This window comes from Engystomops pustulosus, chromosome 1 (assembly GCF_040894005.1).
Source record: "Engystomops pustulosus chromosome 1, aEngPut4.maternal, whole genome shotgun sequence".
In the NCBI taxonomy this organism is placed as follows: domain Eukaryota; kingdom Metazoa; phylum Chordata; class Amphibia; order Anura; family Leptodactylidae; genus Engystomops; species Engystomops pustulosus.
The window spans coordinates 228,796,917-228,819,597 of NC_092411.1; the positions used below are offsets into that span (position 1 = coordinate 228,796,917).

Below are 22,681 nucleotides of genomic sequence, written 5' to 3' on the forward strand. Positions count from 1 at the left end.
ACTTTACAGAAAAAAAGATTGTCTAGCGGGTTTCACATCAGATTCCACTGAATGTAAAGTGGATGGAATAATCATAACAAGAGAGGACAAGACGATTTGAGGCAATTATTATATCTTGTAACTGAGCAAAGGTGACGACACAAATAAATATAGAAATATGTATCATTAGTTTCTTCTTACATGGCTCTGTACAATGACGTTTAAAGTTAATGGAAATCTACCATCAATTTCCATCATGATAACACTCATAGATCCAGGCACTGTGACTGCGGTAATCTTCTTATATTTGTTATGCAGGGCTTCCTTCTAAAATTACCTTTTATAATTATGCTAATGAGCCTGAGGTGCTCTGGGACAGTTACCAGAGCCCCTCCATACTGCAGCTTCACAGGCAGGCACCGTCCACCCCTCCACTGCTCCCTTTAACTACCACCTTTGTTTGTTCACACAGTGGGAGAGGGACATGACCCTGCACAGTGATCCTGTGAAGCTGCAGCACAAAGGATCCTTGGTAACGGCCCCCCAGAGCACTTCTACCTAATTAGCATAATGCCAAACGTTAATTAACCATGGATAACAAATATATAAAAAGATTACTACAGTTACAGTGCCTGGAGTTGCCCTGGTTTATCATTCTTGATTTTGATGGAAAATTATCAAATGTCTATGGAGACACCTGCTGTCAACTGCCTAAGCTGCCATTCGGCACTTTCAGTACAGCCAGTAGTATTGGAGCATTTTTCTGCTTTCATTTATAGTCTTATTTTCTCACTGTAAGATTTACAAGACGGTGCATATTCCACTATATAAATAGACTTCCTAAACTTTAGAGAACAACTTCCTAAAGTACAGGCTCTTTCGGATTCCACTTTCTTTCATCTATAATTCATATGCACTCCTGTTAAATTTTCAAAATCTCCCTTTTAGGGTCATCAAACCCTTTCCACATAAATACTTAATAACAGAGAAAATTCTTAAAGAATAGACGCTACACAGAAATAGATGTGTGGGATCAAATTGACTGAACAATTCAAGCCTTACATTGGCCTTGTGCAGCCCTCATTTTTATCCCTTTTCTTGGCAAGTATTTCCATTTATTTCAATCTTGGCAACATTGTTCTAACAAATCTCTTGAATATGTCAAATTGAACTTAGTCAAGGTTAATATTTTTATGGTAATTTGTCATTCAAAATGCCACGTTTGCTTGTCCCTTGCTGTGCCCTTTCATTTTATTTTCTTTTTAAGATAATCTGTAAATTTTCAGTGCTTAACCCTGTAACAACCAGCCAACATATATTTACGCCATGAAGGGGTGTATGAAGAGGGCTCCGCACTCTATACACGCGGCTGTCAACTGTACGACACAGCTGTATATGGGTGCCACCATCATCACCCCCCACTACATCATCAGAGGGAGCTGATCAGATTACAGTCTATGAGAGACAAACTGTGCGGTATATGCACTATACACTGCACTACATCATAAACATGTTGGGTACACCAGCAAAACGGGTGCAGGAAATTCCTGCTACAATTTCACATATCATTTTTACGGTTCATGACTCTGTAATGTACCGGTGCGGTTACGCTCAAGTGTTGAGGTCCTGCGAGACCAACCTTCATATTGTGGAATCTATTTTATTCTTGTATATGTTGTTCCGTTCAATAAATGTGGATTAAACATAAACATGTCAGGTATTGCCGCATTCCAAAATGTCCGATTTACCAAAAATATTAAAAACAATAATTCCCCGCAAGGAATCCTGCAAAAGAAAATAGATACACACCAAACGTACAGGCTGTATGGTAGGGGACCGTAGAGTACCAACAGCAGTAATAGATATCACCAAATACTTGAAACAGAAAAGAGGCAACACCCTCAGGGTATATTACAAATAGTATACTTTATTAAAGACATAAAAAGACAATAGTCAAAAAAGCAATAATGGACAGATACCAATGTAAAATTAAAATGCATGTGTCCAGAAATAATCGCCTTCAAGGGCATACAGGTAGGCAAGACAAAGTCACTACACAATAATGTTAACCCATGGAATAGGGAGATATAGAGTGATAAATGACACTTAGTAGACATACAAATGGTGAGACAAGGCTAGACAAAACCATACCAAGCAGAGAGGACCACATGCAGCTGACCCCGACACGTGTTTCGCTGTCGCGCTTTATCAAGGGGAGTGTCTAGTGTCCAAGGCGTCGGCTATTTAAGCCACTGCTGGCCAATAGAGAAGTTGCAAATGACGGCCTCACCTGGTGGAAGTGGGAGACACGATAATAATATGTTGTGTCGCAGCTGCGCCTAAAAATGCGCGGGCGCCAAAAAGTGTCTCGGTACAGATGGACTGGGCAGGAGCGGGAGTAACAAAGTCGCGCGGGACCTCACACAAGGGAGGAAAAACCGGGGACATTGTGGCGCATGCGCACCTAGTACCGTAGGAGATGATCAAGCACTGAAAAAGGCGCGCACGCGCAATAGCATTGAAATAACATGATAGTTAAAAACAAATAACTACAATATCTACTATAGACCCTGGAAAAATATACAATGATATTATTGCACATAAGCCCACACTAAGAAAAAATATATTTATATAATTACACATAAAAAGGCACACATTGATGAAGTGATATGTAAGCATAAAATATGAGAGATGAAGATCTGTGTAAAGTGCATGTATACATATAAAATGTAATTACAGTAAAACGCACATAAAAAATATATATATGAAAATGATGAAAATGAAAGAAAGAACCTAGTTTCAGGTCCTGCAGTGACTCAATATATATATAACGACGGCTAAATGACGTGGTGGGAAAAAAGGGGTAAAACAAAAATAGGTGAAAAAGTACACAGTGCAAACCAGTGAACACACGTGAGAAAGTGAATGTAGGAATGTGTGCATGGAAATATATTGGGGGCAGAGGCAGATGCTGGGAAATGGTTTTTTGAAGATTGTGGGCATCATAAGGAAGACAATGGAGTCCAGGGGTATCTAGAAGATAAAGAAAATCGTGAGAGACACAACATATAGACAAAAGTCAACTGACAACCGACTATATAACAAAAACTAAACACAAAACTAAATAAATAAAATGAATTAAAAGACCCAGAAGAAAGTTATTATGGAAAAAAAGGGAAGAAGACCTCAAGGGAATATAAATTACAGAAATGGTGCAAAACTGATATTTTCATTGAGATCATTGGGTGTGACTGTATCTAGCAGATAAATCCACTTGGTCTCCCTCTGTGCTAATACACGTCTCCAGTTGCCCCCTCTTGTATCCGTGAGCACCCTGTCAATCCCTCTTACCTTCAGCAAAGACCCCTCGCAGTCATGATGTTCCTTGAAGTGCCGGGGGATGGTCTTTAGTTTGTTCAAATCCTGTTCTGCTTTCGCTGCTATTATACCCAAGACATGCTCTCGGATTCTCCGTCGAAGCTCTCGGGTTGTGAGGCCGACGTATATAAGACCGCATGGGCAGGTGGCAAAATAGATGACACTCGATGTAGTACAGGTGATAGAGTGCGTAATTTCGTATTGTCGTTGCCTGTTTGAATTGAAAAAAAGAGGTAGTGGTCTCGACATTGGCACATGCCACACAGCCCCCACACGGACGACATCCCCATCTTGGGCCCCGTGACCCAAACACATTGCGTGGTGTCTGGCCCATATAGCTACTGCGAACCAAGTGGTCCTTTAAATTCTTGGACCGGCGATAGGTAATTGCTGGTCTGTTCTGGACATACGGTAGTAATGCTTGGTCGGTTCTGAGTATCTGCCAGTACTTCGATAGAGTCTTTCTAATCATGCCCCACTGTGAGTTGTACTTAGTTACGAACCTCACCTTAGTGTCTTTATCCCTGGTTTGGGTTTTGGGTGCCAGGAGTTCCTTGCGGGGTGTATGTTTCGCTCGCATGTAGCCCTTCTTAATGGCTCGATCCGAATAGCCACGTTCTCGAAACCTTTGGCTTAGGTCTTTTGATTGGGTCTCAAAGTCTTCATCATTGGAGCAGAGTCTTCGGATCCTCAAAAACTGTCCAATTGGGATGCTCTCGATGAGTTTATGGGGATGGGATGAGTTTGCATGAAGCAGAGTATTGCTGGATGTTGTTTTCCTAAAAACATTAGAAGAGACATTACCCAAGTCGTCCACATCAAAAAGAATGTCCAAAAATTCAATATTATGTCTTCCAGCTTTATATGTTAATTTGATGTTCTTATCGTTTTTGTTGAGCTCCTGTATGAACTCATGGAGTTCATTTTCTGTTCCACGCCACACCATGATCACATCATCTATGTATCTCGCGTACAGGTACACATTGTCCACAAATCTAGAGGGATTGGTAATGAAGATTTCCCTCTCCCACAGCCCCAGGAACAAGTTGGCGTATGAGGGGGCACATGCCGCCCCCATTGCCGTTCCCTGGAGCTGTAGGTAGAGTAAATCCCTGAATAGAAAGAAATTGTGTACCAAAGCAAATTCTTTTTTTTTTTTTTCAACTTACATTTTATTGAATAGTTTTAAAGTTTCACAGAGGTTACAAATGATACAACAAAATCAGTGTGGTCATAGAAAGTGATAAGTAATAAGACCTTCACAGCGAGAGTCGGAGCATATACAGCAGGTAGACAACATATCGTTCCAACACGCAAACAGCTGTTTCTGTCTAGTTTCTATTTCCATGTTATTACCCTGCATAGAAACTTCACTTCTAAATAGCAACCAGCATTTGGAAATTTAAGAAAAAGAAACAAACATTCCCGAAGGGAAAACAGTGTATTTATAAGAAACAAAAAACAAAAAGAAACGAGAAACTACCCATGTATCTCATACGTGTCTCCGCAATAAAGTCTGTAATTCACTATAGAAAGCTATGGTCTATAGCATCCCAGGAGGCCCAGGTCGCACAGAACTGGTCTGTCTTTTCATGTAGAGAGGCCGTCATATATTCCATTGTCCGCATATGCCGTATACGTACACATAGATCTAATAAAGTGGGGGGGGTCGATTTTTTCCAAAATACCGGAACCAGAGTTTTTGCCGCGCTCAAAATGTGCAAAAAGAGTCTGGCCTGAGATTTCCCCAGTCCTACTGGAGGCAGTCCTAAGAGAAATGACACTGGGTCCTTACTTAGTGTAGTATCCAGGGTCTTCTGTAGTAGTGTGTGTACCTCGGCCCAGAAAAACTGAATAGACGGGCAATCCCAAAATATATGAAATAAAGATGCCCCAGGGTTATCACATCTCCAGCACACGTCAGGGATGGATGGGTTAAGTCTATGGAGCAGCATCGGTGTGTGGTACCATTGCATCAAAATTTTATACTGGTTCTCTTTATAGAGTGCTGACAGAGCACCTCTGGGTGCATTCTCCCAAATTATCTTCCATATTGACTCCGGTAACTCCCTACCCAACCACTCCTCCCATTTGAGCATATATGAATGTCTGCTAGGTTCTGGGTTTATTTGTGCTATAAGCAAGGCGTATAAGTCTGAAATCAGACCTTTCGAAGTGGAATTATTCAGGCATATCCGTTCAAATGGTGTAAGGGATGGAATGGAGACAGATCCTAATATTTTAAGACAGAATTGGTAAATCTGGGGGTAAGTGTCAGATGCTGTTGCAAATTGGTCTGATGCCGAGCAGAGATCAGTGAACGTGAGCAGTTGTTTAGTTGTAGGGTGCGTCAGGTCTTTAATTCGGAAAGCGTTCATTGGCTTCCAGAAAGTAACAAAGTCTGCTCCAAGGCTTTGGGGTAAGTGTGGGGTATACAAAAAAGGAGTAAGTGGCGATCTGTGTGTCGCTAGAGAGTAGCGGATCCGACACCTATGCCATATGTCTCTAGTGAAGGCCATAGGGGCTAACAACGATGAATTAGGGATCTCCGTCGGGGGACCCCAGATTAATGAACTGGGGTGCACCGGGGCTAGCCATAATTTTTCAATTTCTGTCCATCTATTAAAGGCAGGCAAAGATGTCCAAGAGACTATATGTCGGAGGTGTGTTGCGTAGTAGTATAGAGTAATGTCTGGAAGGCCAAGACCCCCTTTTGATTTTGGTGCCACCAAGACTGTTTTCGGAATTCTGTGTCTCTTAGAGTTCCACAGAAAGTCTAAGAAAAGCGATTGTATCAGTCGTAAGGATGTTATTGGTACTCTAACCGGGAGTGTCTCGAATAGGTACAAAAATCTTGGAAGAATTGACATTTTGATTGCTGCGATTTTGCCCAATAGGGATAAGTATATAGGACGCCAAGTTTGCAGCTGTCTCCTCACATCTTGTATTAGGGGGGGGAAATTTTCTTTATATAGAGATGAAATAGTGGGGGTAAGCTTGACTCCCAGATACTTGAGGGATGCTGAGCACCAGGAGTATTGGAAACTATTCTTTAAAGAATTCAGTGTATGGGGGGATAGATTTAGTGGTAGGGCCTCCGTCTTAGTGTGATTAATTTTATATCCTGATACTAAGCTGTATTTCTCAATAGTGGCGTGGAGATTTGGTAGGGAAATAAGAGGCTCTTCAAGTGTAAGTAGAACGTCATCGGCGAACAGGGCTACTTTGAATTGTTTGTCTCTAACTTTAATACCATTAATGTTTGGGTTATTTCGGATACTTACTGCCAATGGTTCGATACTTAGGACGTAAAGTAAAGGGGATAAGGGACATCCCTGCCGGGTCCCATTATTTATAGTTAAAGGGGCAGAGTGAGCATGAGGGAGTCGTATTTGTGCCGTAGGGGTTGCATATAGACTCTTCAGGGCTTCCACAAAAGGTCCACGCAGTCCAAAGCGAGCAAGTGTTTTAAACATAAATTGCCAATTTAGGCGATCAAAAGCCTTCTCGGCATCAAGACTCAGGAGCAAGGCTTCCGATTTAGCCTTTTGCGTTAAGCTTATTAAATCAATGGTACGTCGTGTATTATCTCCTGCTTGTCGGTACCTAACGAATCCCACCTGGTCCTTGTGTATCAATTGTGGAAGCCATTCACTTAGCCTGTTAGCTAAAAGCTTAGTAAATATTTTTAGGTCGGAATTTAGTAGGCTTATAGGTCTATAACTAGGACATTCTGAGGGGTCTTTACCTGGCTTAGGGATAACTGTAATATAAGAGGAGAGCATTGTTACCAAAGCAAATTCTAGCAGTTGTAGAAGTAAGGTGGCAAAATTCCGATCGATGTTAGATGTATCTAAGAAGAATTTTACCGCAGAGATACCATCGGTGTGGCGTATTGAGGTGTAAAGAGCCTCGACATCGCAGGTAACAATACACATGTCTGAATCCAGGTGGAGATCCTCAAATTTTCTTAGGACATCAGTTGTATCTTTAAGATAGGATGGCAGTGTCTCGACTAATGAGCATAAGTAGTAATCTATCAACTAACATATTGGCTCACATAGGCTATCCGTTCCAGACTCGATTGGGCGTCCCGGTGGGTTGTCAAACGCTTGTGTACCTTCGGAAGCAAATAGAAGGAAGACACTTTAGGGTATTTAGGTACAAGTGTGTCAATATGTTTCTCCGGTAGAATGTTATTGTCTACCGCTTCCTTTAGAATGTCAGTTAAATCCTCTTTAAATTTATTCAGAGGGTTGAATGTTAAGCGCTTATAGCACGTGGTGTCTTTCAACTGACGAAATGCTTCTTTCTCGTATTCAGATGTTGGCCACAATACAACATTCCCACCTTTATCAGATGGTTTAATCACCACTTCGGTTAGTTTACTCAATTCAGCAATTGCCTTGCGTTGTACTGCAGTGCAATTGCTGTTCATGTTGACTCTCGGTATTTGTTTTAACTCATGAGAGACCAATTTAACAAATAGATCAATGGTTGGAAAATTGGAGAGAACAGGAAAGTTTTTAGATCGGGGTAGCAGAGAAGGAGGAATACTACCTTTGATGACCGTTGCCTCCTGTTCCTCCAATAAGTCCTCCAATGCTTGTAAAGCTAGGTGTTCACGGTCTTCAGGTGTCATTGATGTTTCTTTTTCATGGAAAATCTTTTTAAAGGCCAACTTGCGGGCAAACAAATGCAGATCTTTTATTGCTGTGAAGCAGTCAAAATGATCAGTTGGAGAGAACGTCAGGCCCAAACTGAGAACCTCAGCTTGGGCTTTAGTTAATACAATATCAGATAAATTGATTACCTTTAATACAGACTTTCTTGGGCCTTTGTCTGAATCACCACGAGCCAATCTTTTGGGCTGTTGCCTCTGATAGGGTTCGAATTTCCTTTTGTTACCTCTCCTGGGTCTAGCATCTGACCCCTCCGAGGAAATCTGAGACATGCCGCCAAGAGATGATAGTGAGGACAGCGAAGGGCTGCGGTTTCCCGGGTTCAATTTTGGGCTTTTCCACTTATATACTCTGCCAAGAGATACATCCTGAAGATCACGTTGGAATTTCCTAACTTTTTGGTTCTTAATCTGTTTCTCCCATGTCTTAAATAACTCATCCATTTCTTCATTAAAGGTTGCCAATTCAACCGTGGTTAAGATTTGTTTGGTCTGTGTTTCCAACTCACCGATCTCATTGTCGAGTTTGTCAAGTTGTTGCGTATTCTGTTCAATTATTAGTTGTATGAGAGTCTGTGAGCTAGGTTCTTTCTTTCATTTTCATCATTTTCATATATATATTTTTTATGTGCGTTTTACTGTAATTACATTTTATATGTATACATGCACTTTACACAGATCTTCATCTCTCATATTTTATGCTTACATATCACTTCATCAATGTGTGCCTTTTTATGTGTAATTATATAAATATATTTTTTCTTAGTGTGGGCTTATGTGCAATAATATTATTGTATATTTTTCCAGGGTCTATAGTAGATATTGTAGTTATTTGTTTTTAACTATCATGTTATTTCAATGCTATTGTGCGTGCGCGCCTTTTTCAGTGCTTGATCATCTCCTACGGTACTAGGTGCGCATGCGCCACAATGTCCCCGGTTTTTCCTCCCTTGTGTGAGGTCCCGCGCGACTTTGTTACTCCCGCTCCTGCGCAGTCCATCTGTACCGAGACACTTTTTGGCGCACGCGCATTTTTAGGTGCAGCTGCGACACAACATATTATTATCGTGCCTCCCACTTCCACCAGGTGAGGCCGTCATTTGCAACTTCTCTATTGGCCAGCAGTGGCTTAAATAGCCGACGCCTTGGACACTAGACACTCCCCTTGATAAAGCGCGACAGCGAAACACGTGTCGGGGTCAGCTGCATGTGGTCCTCTCTGCTTGGTATGGTTTTGTCTAGCCTAGTCTCACCATTTGTATGTCTACTAAGTGTCATTTATCACTCTATATCTCCCTATTCCATGGGTTAACATTATTGTGTAGTGACTTTGTCTTGCCTACCTGTATGCCCTTGAAGGCGATTATTTCTGGACACATGCATTTTAATTTTACATTGGTATCTGTCCATTATTGCTTTTTTGACTATTGTCTTTTTATGTCTTTAATAAAGTATACTATTTGTAATATACCCTGAGGGTGTTGCCTCTTTTCTGTTTCAAGTATTTGGTGATATAAAAGAAAATAGATGTCTGAACCACAACTTTTTCTCATTTCACCTCAAGTAAAAATTTGAATAAAAAGCGATTAAAAGGTTGTACAGTTGTCGAAATGGTATTAATGAAAAACCTTATCCCATCCCACAAATAATGACACCTCACACAGCTCCATATACTGAAGCAGAAGCTTCAGAGTCATAAAAGGACGGGGTAGGGGGCCTTACAAATATATCGCAATTTTTTTAGTAGTGTCTACTTCAGTCTACTTTCCCAAATACCTTTACTCCCCAAAACAAGAACATATTTTTAGAAATCTGCATTGAATTGACGCTCTGCTATACCTCTTAAAAACGTAACTGATAACCTTTTGTTAGCAATGATCCTATGAAACAGGTGTATCAGCACTGGAAGGAGAGAGTGTTGGGAGACACCCCAACTGGTAAAAGTCAGCTTTTAATTTATACATTTGTAGGAGGAATAACTGAAATAGAATAGAACATACATTATTAGGATTACAAGCATTTACAACGAAAGGCACATTTGGATCTCCATCATAAGCCTACTTTTCAGAATACACAATTTTCTTTAAATAATATGTTACTTGAAACAGTGAAGAAAAGAATAATTTGATTCCCTGGCTGATTTTGTACGTTTGCCCTCTGACAAAGACACAGAAAGTCTATAATTTTAAGGGTAGGTTACTTTTAACATTAAGAGATAGAATATCAAAAATAAAAGCCAGAAAATTGTGTCAATTATATAACTTTATTTGCATTTTGCAATGAGAAATAAGTATTTGAACCCTTTGGCAAACAAGGCTTAATACTTGGTGGCAAAACCCTTGTTGGTAAGCACAGCTGTCAGATGTTTTTTGTAGTTTATGATGAGGTTTGTACACATATCAAAAGGAATTTCCTCTTTGCAGATCATCTATAAATCATTGAGATTTTGAGGCCGTGGTTTAGCAACTTGGGACTTCAGGGTTTTAGCTTCCTCCATAAGTTATCTCTGGGATTAAGGTCTGGAAACTGGCTAGTTCACTCCATGACCTGAAAGGAAACCTTCCACTTAAAAGTGGTAGTTCTAAGACACAGATACATGGCACCAGCTCAGGGTGAGCTGGTGCCGGAGAATATTTTCATTAGTAGAATAAACCCAGTATCACAGATTATAAATTATATTAACATTTATCTCGGCGCACCATGCGCGTGCCGGATTCAGAAGTGCTGGAGAGACGGTGACGTCACCGAGCTCTCCGGCACACTCGCACCTGAGCAACTTCGCACGGGGAAACAGGCCGTGCTAAGTTGCGCAGGCGCGAGTGTGCCGGAGAGCTCGGTGATGTTACTGGCTCTCCAGCACTTCAGAATGTCATCTGTGAGGCATGAGATATACTAGATGTGCTTGTATTAACTACACAGTCATAATAATGCTGCATCTCCTCTATTTTGTGACATGGTTTATCAAGGGTAGCATGGAGACGTTTTGTGTCCTCAGTGATAAATGGGAGCAGTCAGTTTATCAAGCACTGCCCAGTGACAGGAGACATTGTGAAGCCTAGTTGTCCAATTATTCATATATTGACAGATGAATAACAGAAGGAAACCCGAATTTTGAGAAAAGGGCGATTCAGAATTATCATTTCACAGAGAATAGGCGAATTAACTAAAAATCTCAGGCATGATGTCCATTCTTGTTTACTACTTTTAATCACAGTTGTATCATCCTGCACAGTCTACAAAGTAATATATTACACAATATGTATACACAGAGCTTGGTTCTGGTACTGTATTTATGTACTTGGCTTGGTTCTGCATTTATTGCATATTTAAGTATTTATGTACTAAACAAGGTTCTGGTGGTAAAGCTATGTTAAGAACTTTGTTTTACTGCGGTATTAACTGAGCTTGGTTCTGGTTCTGCAGATGTGTTCTAACTTCTGCATCTACACAGTTCACACAGATTTTTTGTATTTATGAGATGTCCCAGTGTCTATAAATAAAGCATTATAGGATCACCACACTATGTTACCACCTTTGGCATTAAGCCCCATTTTAAGTTTCCATCTGATACACACTATATGATTGAAATATTTATAGGCATTTTAGGAATGCAAAAGGGAGACAGGGCATGTCCATGAGAGAAGCTTCCAAATAAAAATAATTAATAATATTCATAAGGCTATATATTGTCTAACTGCACATTAAAGAAAATCTAAAATTGATCTTAACATTCAGGTACCAATGACTCTTAGTCATGAATAAGATAATTACATTATATTACAAGAGATCCTATGTTTTTCGCTGGAGAAACCCTTAAAACATGGGTACCTCATTACTAATTTATATAAAACACTACATTGCTTTTGTCAACTGGAACAAATCCTGTGCAACCGGGTCTAATTCAATGATATATCTAATTTAATCTACACTTTTTCACCATTTCACAGTGCTCCATAACCCCCCAAACAATAGTTAGTATGGCAACATCCACCTCCATCATGGACGGGGATAAGAAAGCCTCAAGACATTTTATTCAGATGCCTTGTTTTATCTGATGTTTCCTTTGTAGTTTTAGACTTTCACACTTTGTTGTATTACTGTATTCTTCTAATAATAAGCAATCATTAAAAAATACATAACTTTTTTAAGCCCAATTTTAGGATTTTATTTGAATCATGGTTTTTAACATAAATCACTGCGAATTTAGTTAAAAGCAATTGAGAAGTTTGATGTTCATCTGGAAATATAACGCTGCATACATTTGAAAACATTTGAAAACCACACACATCGCTCCTTTTAAAATTCATGAAAAGTCAAGGCATGTATTAATTGTAGCACATCAAGTGCATCTAATTCTTATTGGAATATTCTCACTTCAGTTAATCATCTCACTAGAGACTGGCGGAGCTGTATTCCTCAGCATATTCAAATACAAAAATATGTTTTCTTCATAGCTCTTGCGTTAACAGCTCACACCAATGTGAATTATTAACGTGAGACAAACTTGCAAAGATTTCACTTTTGGCATCTCATTCTGTTAGGATTCGCAATTACGTAAGTTGTTTCAAATCAAAAACAAGTTCCTTTACTGCAGCCTCTTAGTTTGGAAGCTTTTACTTTCATGGTTCTTATGTTCATTTTAGATTTCGGAGGTAGATTGGTCTCTTGGCACACTTCACTCACTTCCATTGTCCTCAGACTCAGGAGAGGACTCGTTTTTATGTTCCATTTGCTCTTCATCTTTAGCATCTTCTGCAGAAATGTCTTCCTTATTTTTAGCTAGTGAGTCACTGACTGAAAATTTGCGCATTTTAATATTTGGCAGCTTCTTCAGATCCAAATCCCATTCTCTGAAAAAGAATAGTGAGGAGGAAAAAAAATTAAAAAAAGACATTTGTTAATTTATCAGAACAGCACAGATTTACCCTGAGGAATGCTGGAAAATGGTTCATCAATCAATTATACCTTGAATGCCGGAAAACTCTACAGTAGGCTGAACTGGAACAATAGTTTATAAATCACACGGAGCAGAAGACCAAAGCTTGACTCCCCTTTTCTTGTGTATTGGAATCAAGTGAAAATTATATTTGTCTTAAAGCACTATTGACTTGCAAATATATCCCATCATTGAAATTCAAAGGAAATCTTTCATCAAAATTCATCATGATAAACCAGAGACACTTACTCATAGGTCCAGGTGACTGTGGTAATCTTCATGTATTTGTTATCCATGACCTCTTTCCTTCTAAAATCAACTATGAACATTGTGCTTATAAGCCTGAAAGGCTCTAGGGGTGGTGTTACCAGAGCCCCTCTGTACTGTAGATACATAGGTTGTTACACTGTCTACCCTCCTCCCTCAGCCTGTGAAGCCAAAGCACATTGGCGTGAGTTCTGGCAACATCACCATCAAAAATTAAAGTCCTGTCATTTGTAGCTGGTGACAGTTTCCAATAGCCTATGCTATGCTGAAAATGCCTTTGTCTCATTCTGAATAATTTCAGTACTTTATAAAAGTTTAGTTCACATTACCTGGCAGCAGAATGTTGCAAGTCCCAGGGAAGGGGGTAGCTGCAGCCTGTTTGTGTCTGTGTCTACTTGTGCATTCTTTTCTCTCCTCCGCAAAGTACAGACATAATTCAGAATGCCGACAAGTGATTTTTAAAGTCAGCATAGCATAGCCTATAGGAATCTGTCAACAGTTAAAAATGACAGGTAACAGGTTCACTTTAAAACCTGTTTAAGCATAATATTTTGCAGAAGAAGATAAAATTTGAATTTACACCATTTTGGGGACTGTACCATTTGATCACTTTTCATTCAAAATTTTATGGAATGCAAAATGGCGTAGAAGTGGCAATTCGGACATCTGGGCACTATTTTTCATTACAGGTTTTTATATTTTAATAAATCAGGGATTATGGTACATGGTGATAAACAGGTTTATGATTTTATTTCATCTCTAGGTATAATAGGTGATTTGAACTTTATTTTCACACATTTCTTCAATTGCATGTTCTTAAAAAATATGGTTCCTTGTCAACATAATTTTCCATAATTGCAGTAAAAAAAAAACAGTTATCCTTGGATACAACCACCCCAGGGAGGGATTGCACACAAAAAAAAATGGTTGGGAGTTAATGCATATCCCACAGCCGTCCTGTGTTAATGAACACTAAATCCAGGTGGTTGGGCACCTCAATAGTGAATCCCTGGCCCCTGATTGAAAAGTACGGTGGTAGTCGTATCCAAGGATAGGTATCTCTTTTCTACAAGACAAGATGGCTACATTTATGGGAAATTATAATTTTATAATATTTTTTTTAATTACACAGGTAATAGAAAAAAATGTATATACATGACAGGTGCATTAAATGTTAATGTACAGATAGGAGTATCCCTTTTAAGTATTATACAAGTATTGTATGAGTGTGTTTACAGTTATGATCTACTATATAAAGGATGGCCATGATACAGCTTGCAGTTTGATAGTGGACCTTTCATTGGCATGATAATGGACGTAATAGAAATGTAAATGTTATACTTTGTAAGGAACAATAAAGTGACCTTGAAGAAATCATTAGAGTGGTGCATTTTTCCTTATATTTAATGTCAATTCCAAAGCAACGTATTGGTTTATGACCTCAACATCCAAGCTCAAGATACATTTCATGCCAATGCTCACATGATGCTTCTGACACAAGCTCCACCCTAATTTCCATTAATTCATATTTTACAAGGTCACAAATAAAAAGCACAGCATTGAAGAAAAAAAAAAGACCAAGGTGATAAAGGTTCCATATAATTTGAATGATTAGAGAGTACGCTATTTTACGAGGGAAGGGAATGTGCCTAGAGATCAATGAAATGATAGCAAAGGGTAAAATAACACCAACACAATGATGAAAAGGGAGGAATAAGTCAGTGGACTTCATCGAGGCTCCTTCATTGAGTACTATACAGCATCAGCTTATTACCAACAATACATTTATCAGGCACTGTAAAGCTTACTACATAATGTATTGCAAGGTTCTATGTAACCATAGTGCAGTAAAAGTAATTTTCTACAAATTCCCTACATAATTATGGTAATAAAAAGAGCAAATAACTATCAAACTCCACCCTCTTATGCAAAATGATATCTTTACGCTAACTTCTACACAGCACCCAATTCTGTCAGGGAAATCAAACGCATCAGAATTCCCTACACTACACACCACATACGCACAGCCTAGGGGGTGCACAACCACACTATGTACCCCTTACTGCTCATGTGCCTGTGGAACGTTACGGTCAGAGCTACTCTACTCCACACTTATTCCATACACCTTCTCGCTGCCATCACTCACAATTACGGCTTACGAGACACCTACACCAGGGCTGGTCACATACACCCAGATACACACTCCCCTAGGTGCCTTACAGTTCACCTGGACACTCACTGGCTATAGCTACTGCTAGAACACAGATGATCACAGGGTAACACGGCTTAGTGGTAATTCAACGCTCCAGAATTATGGCATCGAGCACAAGGAAAAAAAAAAGATAAAATAAAGAAAAAACAAACCTATTACAGGCATATAATAATAATAATAATATTGGCATAGAGATCCTCGGAGCAGAACCGATGAAAATCCTTGTACAGTTGCATCTCCTAAGAATGAATTAATGCTGGCATGGCGCTTTTGAATAAGCCTTGTTATAGGAGAGGGGTGTGGCCAAACCTGAATAATGGTGGAAAGTTGGGGACATATTTTCAAATTATGTCAAATCTTCTTCCATAGTTCCCTTGAGAAGAAGATCTGCCCAGCACATTTCTCACCATGAACTAATAAATCCAACAATATCAAACATCATTAAGACACTTTTCGAGCCCGGACCGGGCTCTTCCACGGTTGCATGAAGAAACCTTGACAAAAGGTTTTAAGTTGGATCATTTGGTGCCGTATCTAGCCTGGAGACCTTTTCTATCCATGATACATACTCCATAGATGATTCTTCACCACGGAGACCAGGAAGACTGCCGGATCCGTCAAAACCACTAAAACTCGCTGTACAACAGGAGAAGGTGAGCACAACAACTTTCATTACTATCTAACAAATCTTTAAAGGATTTCACACATGTGGCGCCCTCTCTGTATCTCTTCTTCTATTTGAGCTTTATTAACATTTCTATTCATAGGGCAGGGGAAACACAGGGGAAGGCAGTTTGTCTGGGTGCTAATTACATAGGCAAGAAAGCGGGTGCATTATTACCCATAATTTATTCCAGTATTTATTATCAGTATAAAAGTATGGGTACACATACTACTTGCAGGCTTCCCCAGTTCATCCCATAAATAAAAAGGCAAGACTGATGTCCATGTGCCATATTACAGGTAGTAGGCTGATGGCTGGAGGATCCTTCCAGTCTATCAGATCTACTATAAGCAGAATTGGAGGATTTACTTTACATCCCTGGTGTGATCTCACTCTTCTGCCCTCAAGCATGTTTCTAAAAAATTAAGCTCTGTAATGTTAGGGTGTCAATCATCCCAGAGGCTATATGATATCGATGACCTATTCAAAAGCTTTACAGGAACGGAAAGAGCATCATTGATCTGTGATCCTGCTCCTGTTCCAAAATACTGATAGAATGGCGACTACTTCATCCTCCTCGACTCACAGGAGTCAAAGTTTTCCTGGAAGATGTATTTACATAGCTCTCACCCAGAATGCCTCCCTCCTGTCCCTCCAGCCTAACATGCAGTCCCATGTAAATGCATCCTTCCTATCCATCCAGCTTTCTAACTGCAGTGCCATGTAACTACATCCCTGCAGCACCTAAAATGCTGCCCCATGTAAATACATTCCTCTTGTCCCTTCAACCCCAATGAATCACTATTGTCCATTACCTGTGCATATCTAGTCCTGACCTGCCTCACAAACCTTCACTTTTCCTCCATGAACTGACCCCTCAGCACAGATGTGAGGCTCGAGTATAAGCCGAGGGTGTAGTATACAGCCAGTCCCCATGTAGTATACAGCCAGCCCCCATGTAGTATACAGCCAGCCCCCATGTAGTATACAGCCAGCCCCCATGTAGTATACAGCCAGCCCCCAAGAGGTATACAGACTACCCCCATAAAATAAACAGCCTGCCCCCATAAAGTATACAGCCTGCCCCTATAAAGTATACAGCCTGCCCCTATAAAGTAAAGTATACAGCCTGCCCCTATAAAGTATACAGCCTGCCCCTATAAAGTATACAGCCTGCCCCTATAAAGTATACAGCCTGCCCCCATAAAGTATACCGCCTGCCCGTGCCAAGCGTACAAAAAAAAAAAAACTTAATACTCACCCCCCTCGTTGACACGGGTCCCGATCTTCAGTGCAAGGCTCCCGATCCTCGGCGCGGTACCAGGCGGCGGCTCCTCTTCTCTCTTCTGTAGCAGGCAGATCGCAACCATGCAATCCGCCGGCGGGCGTGCACTATGATACCGCGGTGTCGCGGCTGATGACGTCATCAGCCGCGACACCGCTGCATCTTATTGTGCGCCCGCCGACAGATCGCATGGACGCAATCTGCCTGCTACAGAAGAAAGAAGAGGAGCCGCCGCCTCCTGGTTCCGCGCCGAGGATCGGCAGCCTTGAGCTGAAGATCGGGACCCGCGCCAACGATTCGGACACCGGAGGGTGAGTATTAAGTTTTTTAATTTTTTTCTTGACTCGTGTATAAGCCCACATTTTTTGTGCTGAAAAACTCGGCTTATACACGAGTATATACGGTATGCCTATTCCTGGAATACCCCTGTAAGTATTTTCAGTTACCTTCCTTACCCACAGAAAAAAAAGAACCATTCATTTAAGCAGTTCCCACTATATCCTACTGTAACTCAGAAGATATTGTTACTCCGACCTGTTTTAATACAGTGATGTTTCAGAAGCCAGAGTTATTAGCAACAACCATATATCATGCACCTTTATATATGGACTTATACACTGGACAGGCAAGGGTTAATGACAGCTTTATAACATGGGAAACATGGTCATTGTTCCAAATAGCAAACAGACACTTACCTGAATGTTTTTAAGTGTTTGCTATTTACAATATCCGGTATCTCTGTAAAACAAAGAGATTGTTTTAAAGGGAAAAAAAAAAAAACATACTATGAAAGAATAAAATCCCATAATTATTCATTTTAAAAGTTAGTTTAATAATAATAAAGTTTACATATATATATACATCTGCATTTATAAAAATAGGTCACTGAATTTGGTGTCCATTTCATAGGCGGCAGACGCAAATGCAATTAATATCTTGCTGTTCTGTTCATCACTATGGTGACAAATATTCTATTTACACAGCCAAGTACTAATGAAACATTCCTGGTTGGTTCTGCAATGTTCTTTATCAATGTCCTTAACTTGGGTCAAAGAGCAAATCATAAAAACTTACAATATAAATTAAAGTTTTTATGTTAACATCTCTCTTACCAGGCATGTTCACAATAATAAGACTGAGCCACTGTGCCATGAACAACTAAAACATTGGAAATACGAAATTGTAAAATGATATTTAAACAGGAAGTTCTGCTGCCTCACGTGACCTCTTTTAAATGGAATCCTATCCTCCGCAGACAAGCCTTTTACCAGTCTCCTAAAAATGGGGTTCGGCTACATTATACAAATAAACAAAGTTGAAAAAAATAGTGGGAATGCATGTCCAAAATTTTATTTTGACACCTTTCTTCTTGCATTCCAGCAGTTACTATGCTTTTATCCAACAATTTATAGCCTTAAATTTCCTTATTTATTGTTAGGATAGATAATCAATAGAAGACTGAGGGGGTCCAAAAAGTGACACCATAATGACCAGCTGTTTTTGGCTTCCTCCGTCAGATCTACACAGTGGATGACGCTGCAGTAACCCTGCCTGTCCATTACACTGTGGATGAAGCTGCAGTAACCCTGCCTGTCCATTACACAGTGGATGAAGCTGCAGTAACCTGCTTGTCCATTACAATGTGGATGAAGCTGCAGTAACCTGCTTGTCCATTACAATGTGGATGAAGCTGCAGTAACCCTGCCTGTCCATTACAATGTGGATGAAGCTGCAGTAACCTGCTTGTCCATTACAATGTGGATGAAACTGCAGTAACCTGCCTGTCCTGCCTGTCCATTACAATGTGGATGAAGCTGCAGTAACCCTGCCTGTCCTGCTTGTCCATTACAATGTGGATGAAGCTGCAGTAACCTGCTTGTCCATTACAATGTGGATGAAGCTGCAGTAACCTGCTTGTCCATTACAATGTGGATGAAGCTGCAGTAACCTGCTTGTCCATTACAATGTGGATGAAGCTGCAGTAACCTGCTTGTCCATTACAATGTGGATGAAACTGCAGTAACCTGCCTGTCCTGCCTGTCCATTACAATGTGGATGAAGCTGCAGTAACCCTGCCTGTCCATTACACAGTGGATGAAGCTGCAGTAACCCTGCGTGTCCATTACACATTGGATGAAGCTGCAGTAACCCTGCCTGTCCATTACACTGTGGATGAAGCTGCAGTAACCCTGCCTGTCCATTACACAGTGGATGAAGCTGCAGTAACCCTGCTTGTCCATTACAATGTGGATGAAGCTGCAGTAACCTGCTTGTCCATTACAATGTGGATGAAGCTGCAGTAACCTGCTTGTCCATTACAATGTGGATGAAACTGCAGTAACCTGCCTGTCCTGCCTGTCCATTACAATGTGGATGAAGCTGCAGTAACCCTGCCTGTCCATTACACAGTGGATGAAGCTGCAGTAACCCTGCGTGTCCATTACACATTGGATGAAGCTGCAGTAACCCTGCCTGTCCATCACACAGAGGATGAAGCTGTAGTAACCCTGCCTGTCCATTACACAGGGAATGAAGCTGCAGTGACCCTGTCTGTCCATTACACAGGGAATGAAGCTGCAGTAACCCTGCCTGTCCATTACACAGTAGATGTAACTGAAGTAACTCGATCTGTCGATTACACAGTGGATTAAGCTGCAGTTATGTTGCCTGTCAATTACACATTGCATAAAGCCTTTACTTTTTGGCCTTTTCCACTGTGTCCTTTTGCACCAGAGTCAGCTGAGAACAGCTGGTAAATGGGAGTTTTGGGCGTAGAATAAATAAATATAAGTGATCAGTGTCAAACTGAAAAATCCCTCAAACAAGGAGTGATGGACATATCTTAACTGGGAACCTATTCTGATCAATATAGTGTACTTACAATTATACCTAAAATCAGCCCCCACCCCAATTTTCCACATAATCATTACTATAACTTACATCCCAAAGTCAGTTACATCCTTTGGCACAGACTATCCAGGAACATATCTTGTTTATTGGAATGAGACCTCAATGAGATATGTAACTTTAATAAACCGCTCAAAGGCAAGTGCTGCAACACTCATTTCTTTTAGGTCTATTTTCTGTTAATAATCTGCTGAGCACTGACGAAACAGTCTAACACAGTGTACATGGCTGGATTTGTCTTGAAATACTGAAACTCAATCTGTGGAAGCAGCAGCTGCAGTCAAGCAATCTATTTTTAGAAAAAGTATATTCATAAACATAAATACATTAAAAAATGTGTATTTGTGCTTCGAGAATAATGTACATTTTCTTTTAAGAATAGCAGCTGGGAAATCTACAGCATATTACGGCCACAGAAAAGTGTCTGCGCTTTTAATCAGGGTCATTCACACAATGTAGGGAAAAAAATAAAGTTTATGTTTTAAATCTTACGTGGATGTAGCCAAAGTATGCTGACCCTTCCTGTTCTACAACAGTCGCTTTTCAGTAGTCATCTCATTATCACCACAGGTAGGGTCACAATGAGTCACCTCTAATTTTGGACACAGATAACACAAAACCTACCTATGATAGTAGGCAATGATCACAGTTCAGGGTATCTAATAATTTTTTCCTCCTGTACATGCAATGGAGAGTCCAAGGGTAAATACATAGATCTTTTGTTTTTTTTCTATTTGGGTAAGCTCAACACCCACCCACCGTTCCCATTTATTCAGGGTCCCTTATCTGCAAATTTGTTTCTAGTTTTGAGTAAATCTGAGAAATAATTTGAGTTGATGTGGGAGAAGTACTCCAGCCAGTAGATACTTCTACCCACATGCCAGGAAGCTAAATCAGTAGATCACAGGAGGGGACTGCTATCGAATATCATGTACATGCAGGGATCTTCTACGACCAACCTGCCTAAAAAGGAATCCTCTGTGTTTTGAAGTCCTAATGGCGTCACCCACTGTGCCTCTTTCGTTCACAGTCCATTTCACTCACAGACACAGAGAGAGGGGAGGAGGGAGAGCAGGAGGAGTTATAACTCTGGTGCAGCACCTCCAATTCATCAATGTTAAGACATGTAAACAATGATCCACAGAGAGTTTGCAGACAGCACTAAAGTAAGTAGCAGGGCAGCTGAATGACTGGATGAACATTCAGGAATTATATTCAATTCACCAAAAGCACAAGGACAGCTTATGTAAAAGAGTGAGCAACCCCTTTAATAGAAAATAAAACAGATAAGGGCAAATTCAGAGTTTTTTTTTACTTGTTTATGCCACAGTATTTTTTTTTACTAATGTCATACTTACTCATTAATTTCTATGGGCTTATTTACACTTCAGTTTTTTTTTTATAGACCATATATCAGTGAGGAAAAAAAAAAGCTAAAAATTACTACTTTTGCCAGCATATGGACAACATATGTCATTCACTTTGTTTCCCCTCAGGTAAATTTGTACACAGACTGAATATGGATCAGATTTTGCAGATGTGAAACACCTGAAGAAGCCACACGGTCATGGCTTGCATTAAACTGGAATATTTAGGTACATTTATACAATTAAATCTGACAGTATATACTGACTAGCATTTCAGCTTTCATTTCAGCATCACATCGAAAAACATGAAGTAATGAAAAGTAGAAACAATCGCACAAAGTGCACAGTCCATACTCTGTAAACTCTAAGGCTACATTCACACAAACGTATGGGGGACGTATATACGGCCGATATACGTCCCCCATACACTCCTATGGGCGCACGGCACCCTACGGGAGCGGTACGGTGCAGCACACGTGCGGCACCGTACCGTTCCGTACCCGGGAAAAAGATAGGACCTGTCCTATCTTTTCCCGTAATACGGGGCCGTGCGCCATAGGTTGCTATGGAGAGGGGCTGGGGTGAGCTGCGCTCACCTCCTCCTCCTCTCCCCGTACACTGCCGTTGCCCGCTACGGTACGGTACGGGCGGGCAACGGCAGTGTGAATATAGCCTAAGGATTAATTACTTCTGTGCAGATAGTGTCCAGATAGCAGAAGATGATGGAAGGGAACAGAGACAGATAATGTTCCTTAGAATAGAATCATAGACTGGTATGGAGGGACTGAGACGAGACTTCACACACTGAGATCGGCTACACCACTCAGCAACAAAGAGAGAGCACAGTCACATGACATCCACCCCCTTCCTCCTCTCTGAGCAAAGAGCAGCAGCCCCTCCCTCTTTGTGAATCCATCCTGTTAAAAATGCTACAGAATCATAGGCATAATCAGCACAGCCTGAGGAAACAGCTACTTTAGGAATAGGCTAATCTGAGGAGGATGG

General features: G+C 40.5%; 2 protein-coding genes across 2 annotated transcripts in view; both read right to left on the reverse strand.

Annotated features, from left to right (window-relative positions):
- Nucleotides 1-2,729: 2,729 nt before the first annotated feature.
- Nucleotides 2,730-4,427, reverse strand: LOC140105535 (uncharacterized). The gene is made up of 3 exons (XM_072129529.1): nucleotides 3,866-4,427; nucleotides 3,331-3,568; nucleotides 2,730-3,012 (listed from the first exon to the last, which is right to left on the reverse strand). Exons 1-2 carry the CDS (start codon nucleotides 4,301-4,303, stop codon nucleotides 3,353-3,355), a joined length of 654 nt encoding a protein of 217 aa, XP_071985630.1. The 5' UTR covers nucleotides 4,304-4,427; the 3' UTR covers nucleotides 2,730-3,012; nucleotides 3,331-3,352.
- Nucleotides 4,428-11,222: 6,795 nt separating this feature from the next.
- TMA16 (translation machinery associated 16 homolog) overlaps nucleotides 11,223-22,681 on the reverse strand; it is a 71,122-nt gene continuing 59,663 nt past the window's right edge. Inside the window, exons 6-7 of the mRNA XM_072120336.1 lie at nucleotides 18,098-18,140; nucleotides 11,223-12,888 (exon numbers count right to left, since the gene is read on the reverse strand). Coding sequence (XP_071976437.1) covers nucleotides 12,714-12,888; nucleotides 18,098-18,140 — 218 coding nt within the window. The 3' untranslated portion in view covers nucleotides 11,223-12,713. The remainder of the gene's footprint in view (nucleotides 12,889-18,097; nucleotides 18,141-22,681) is intronic.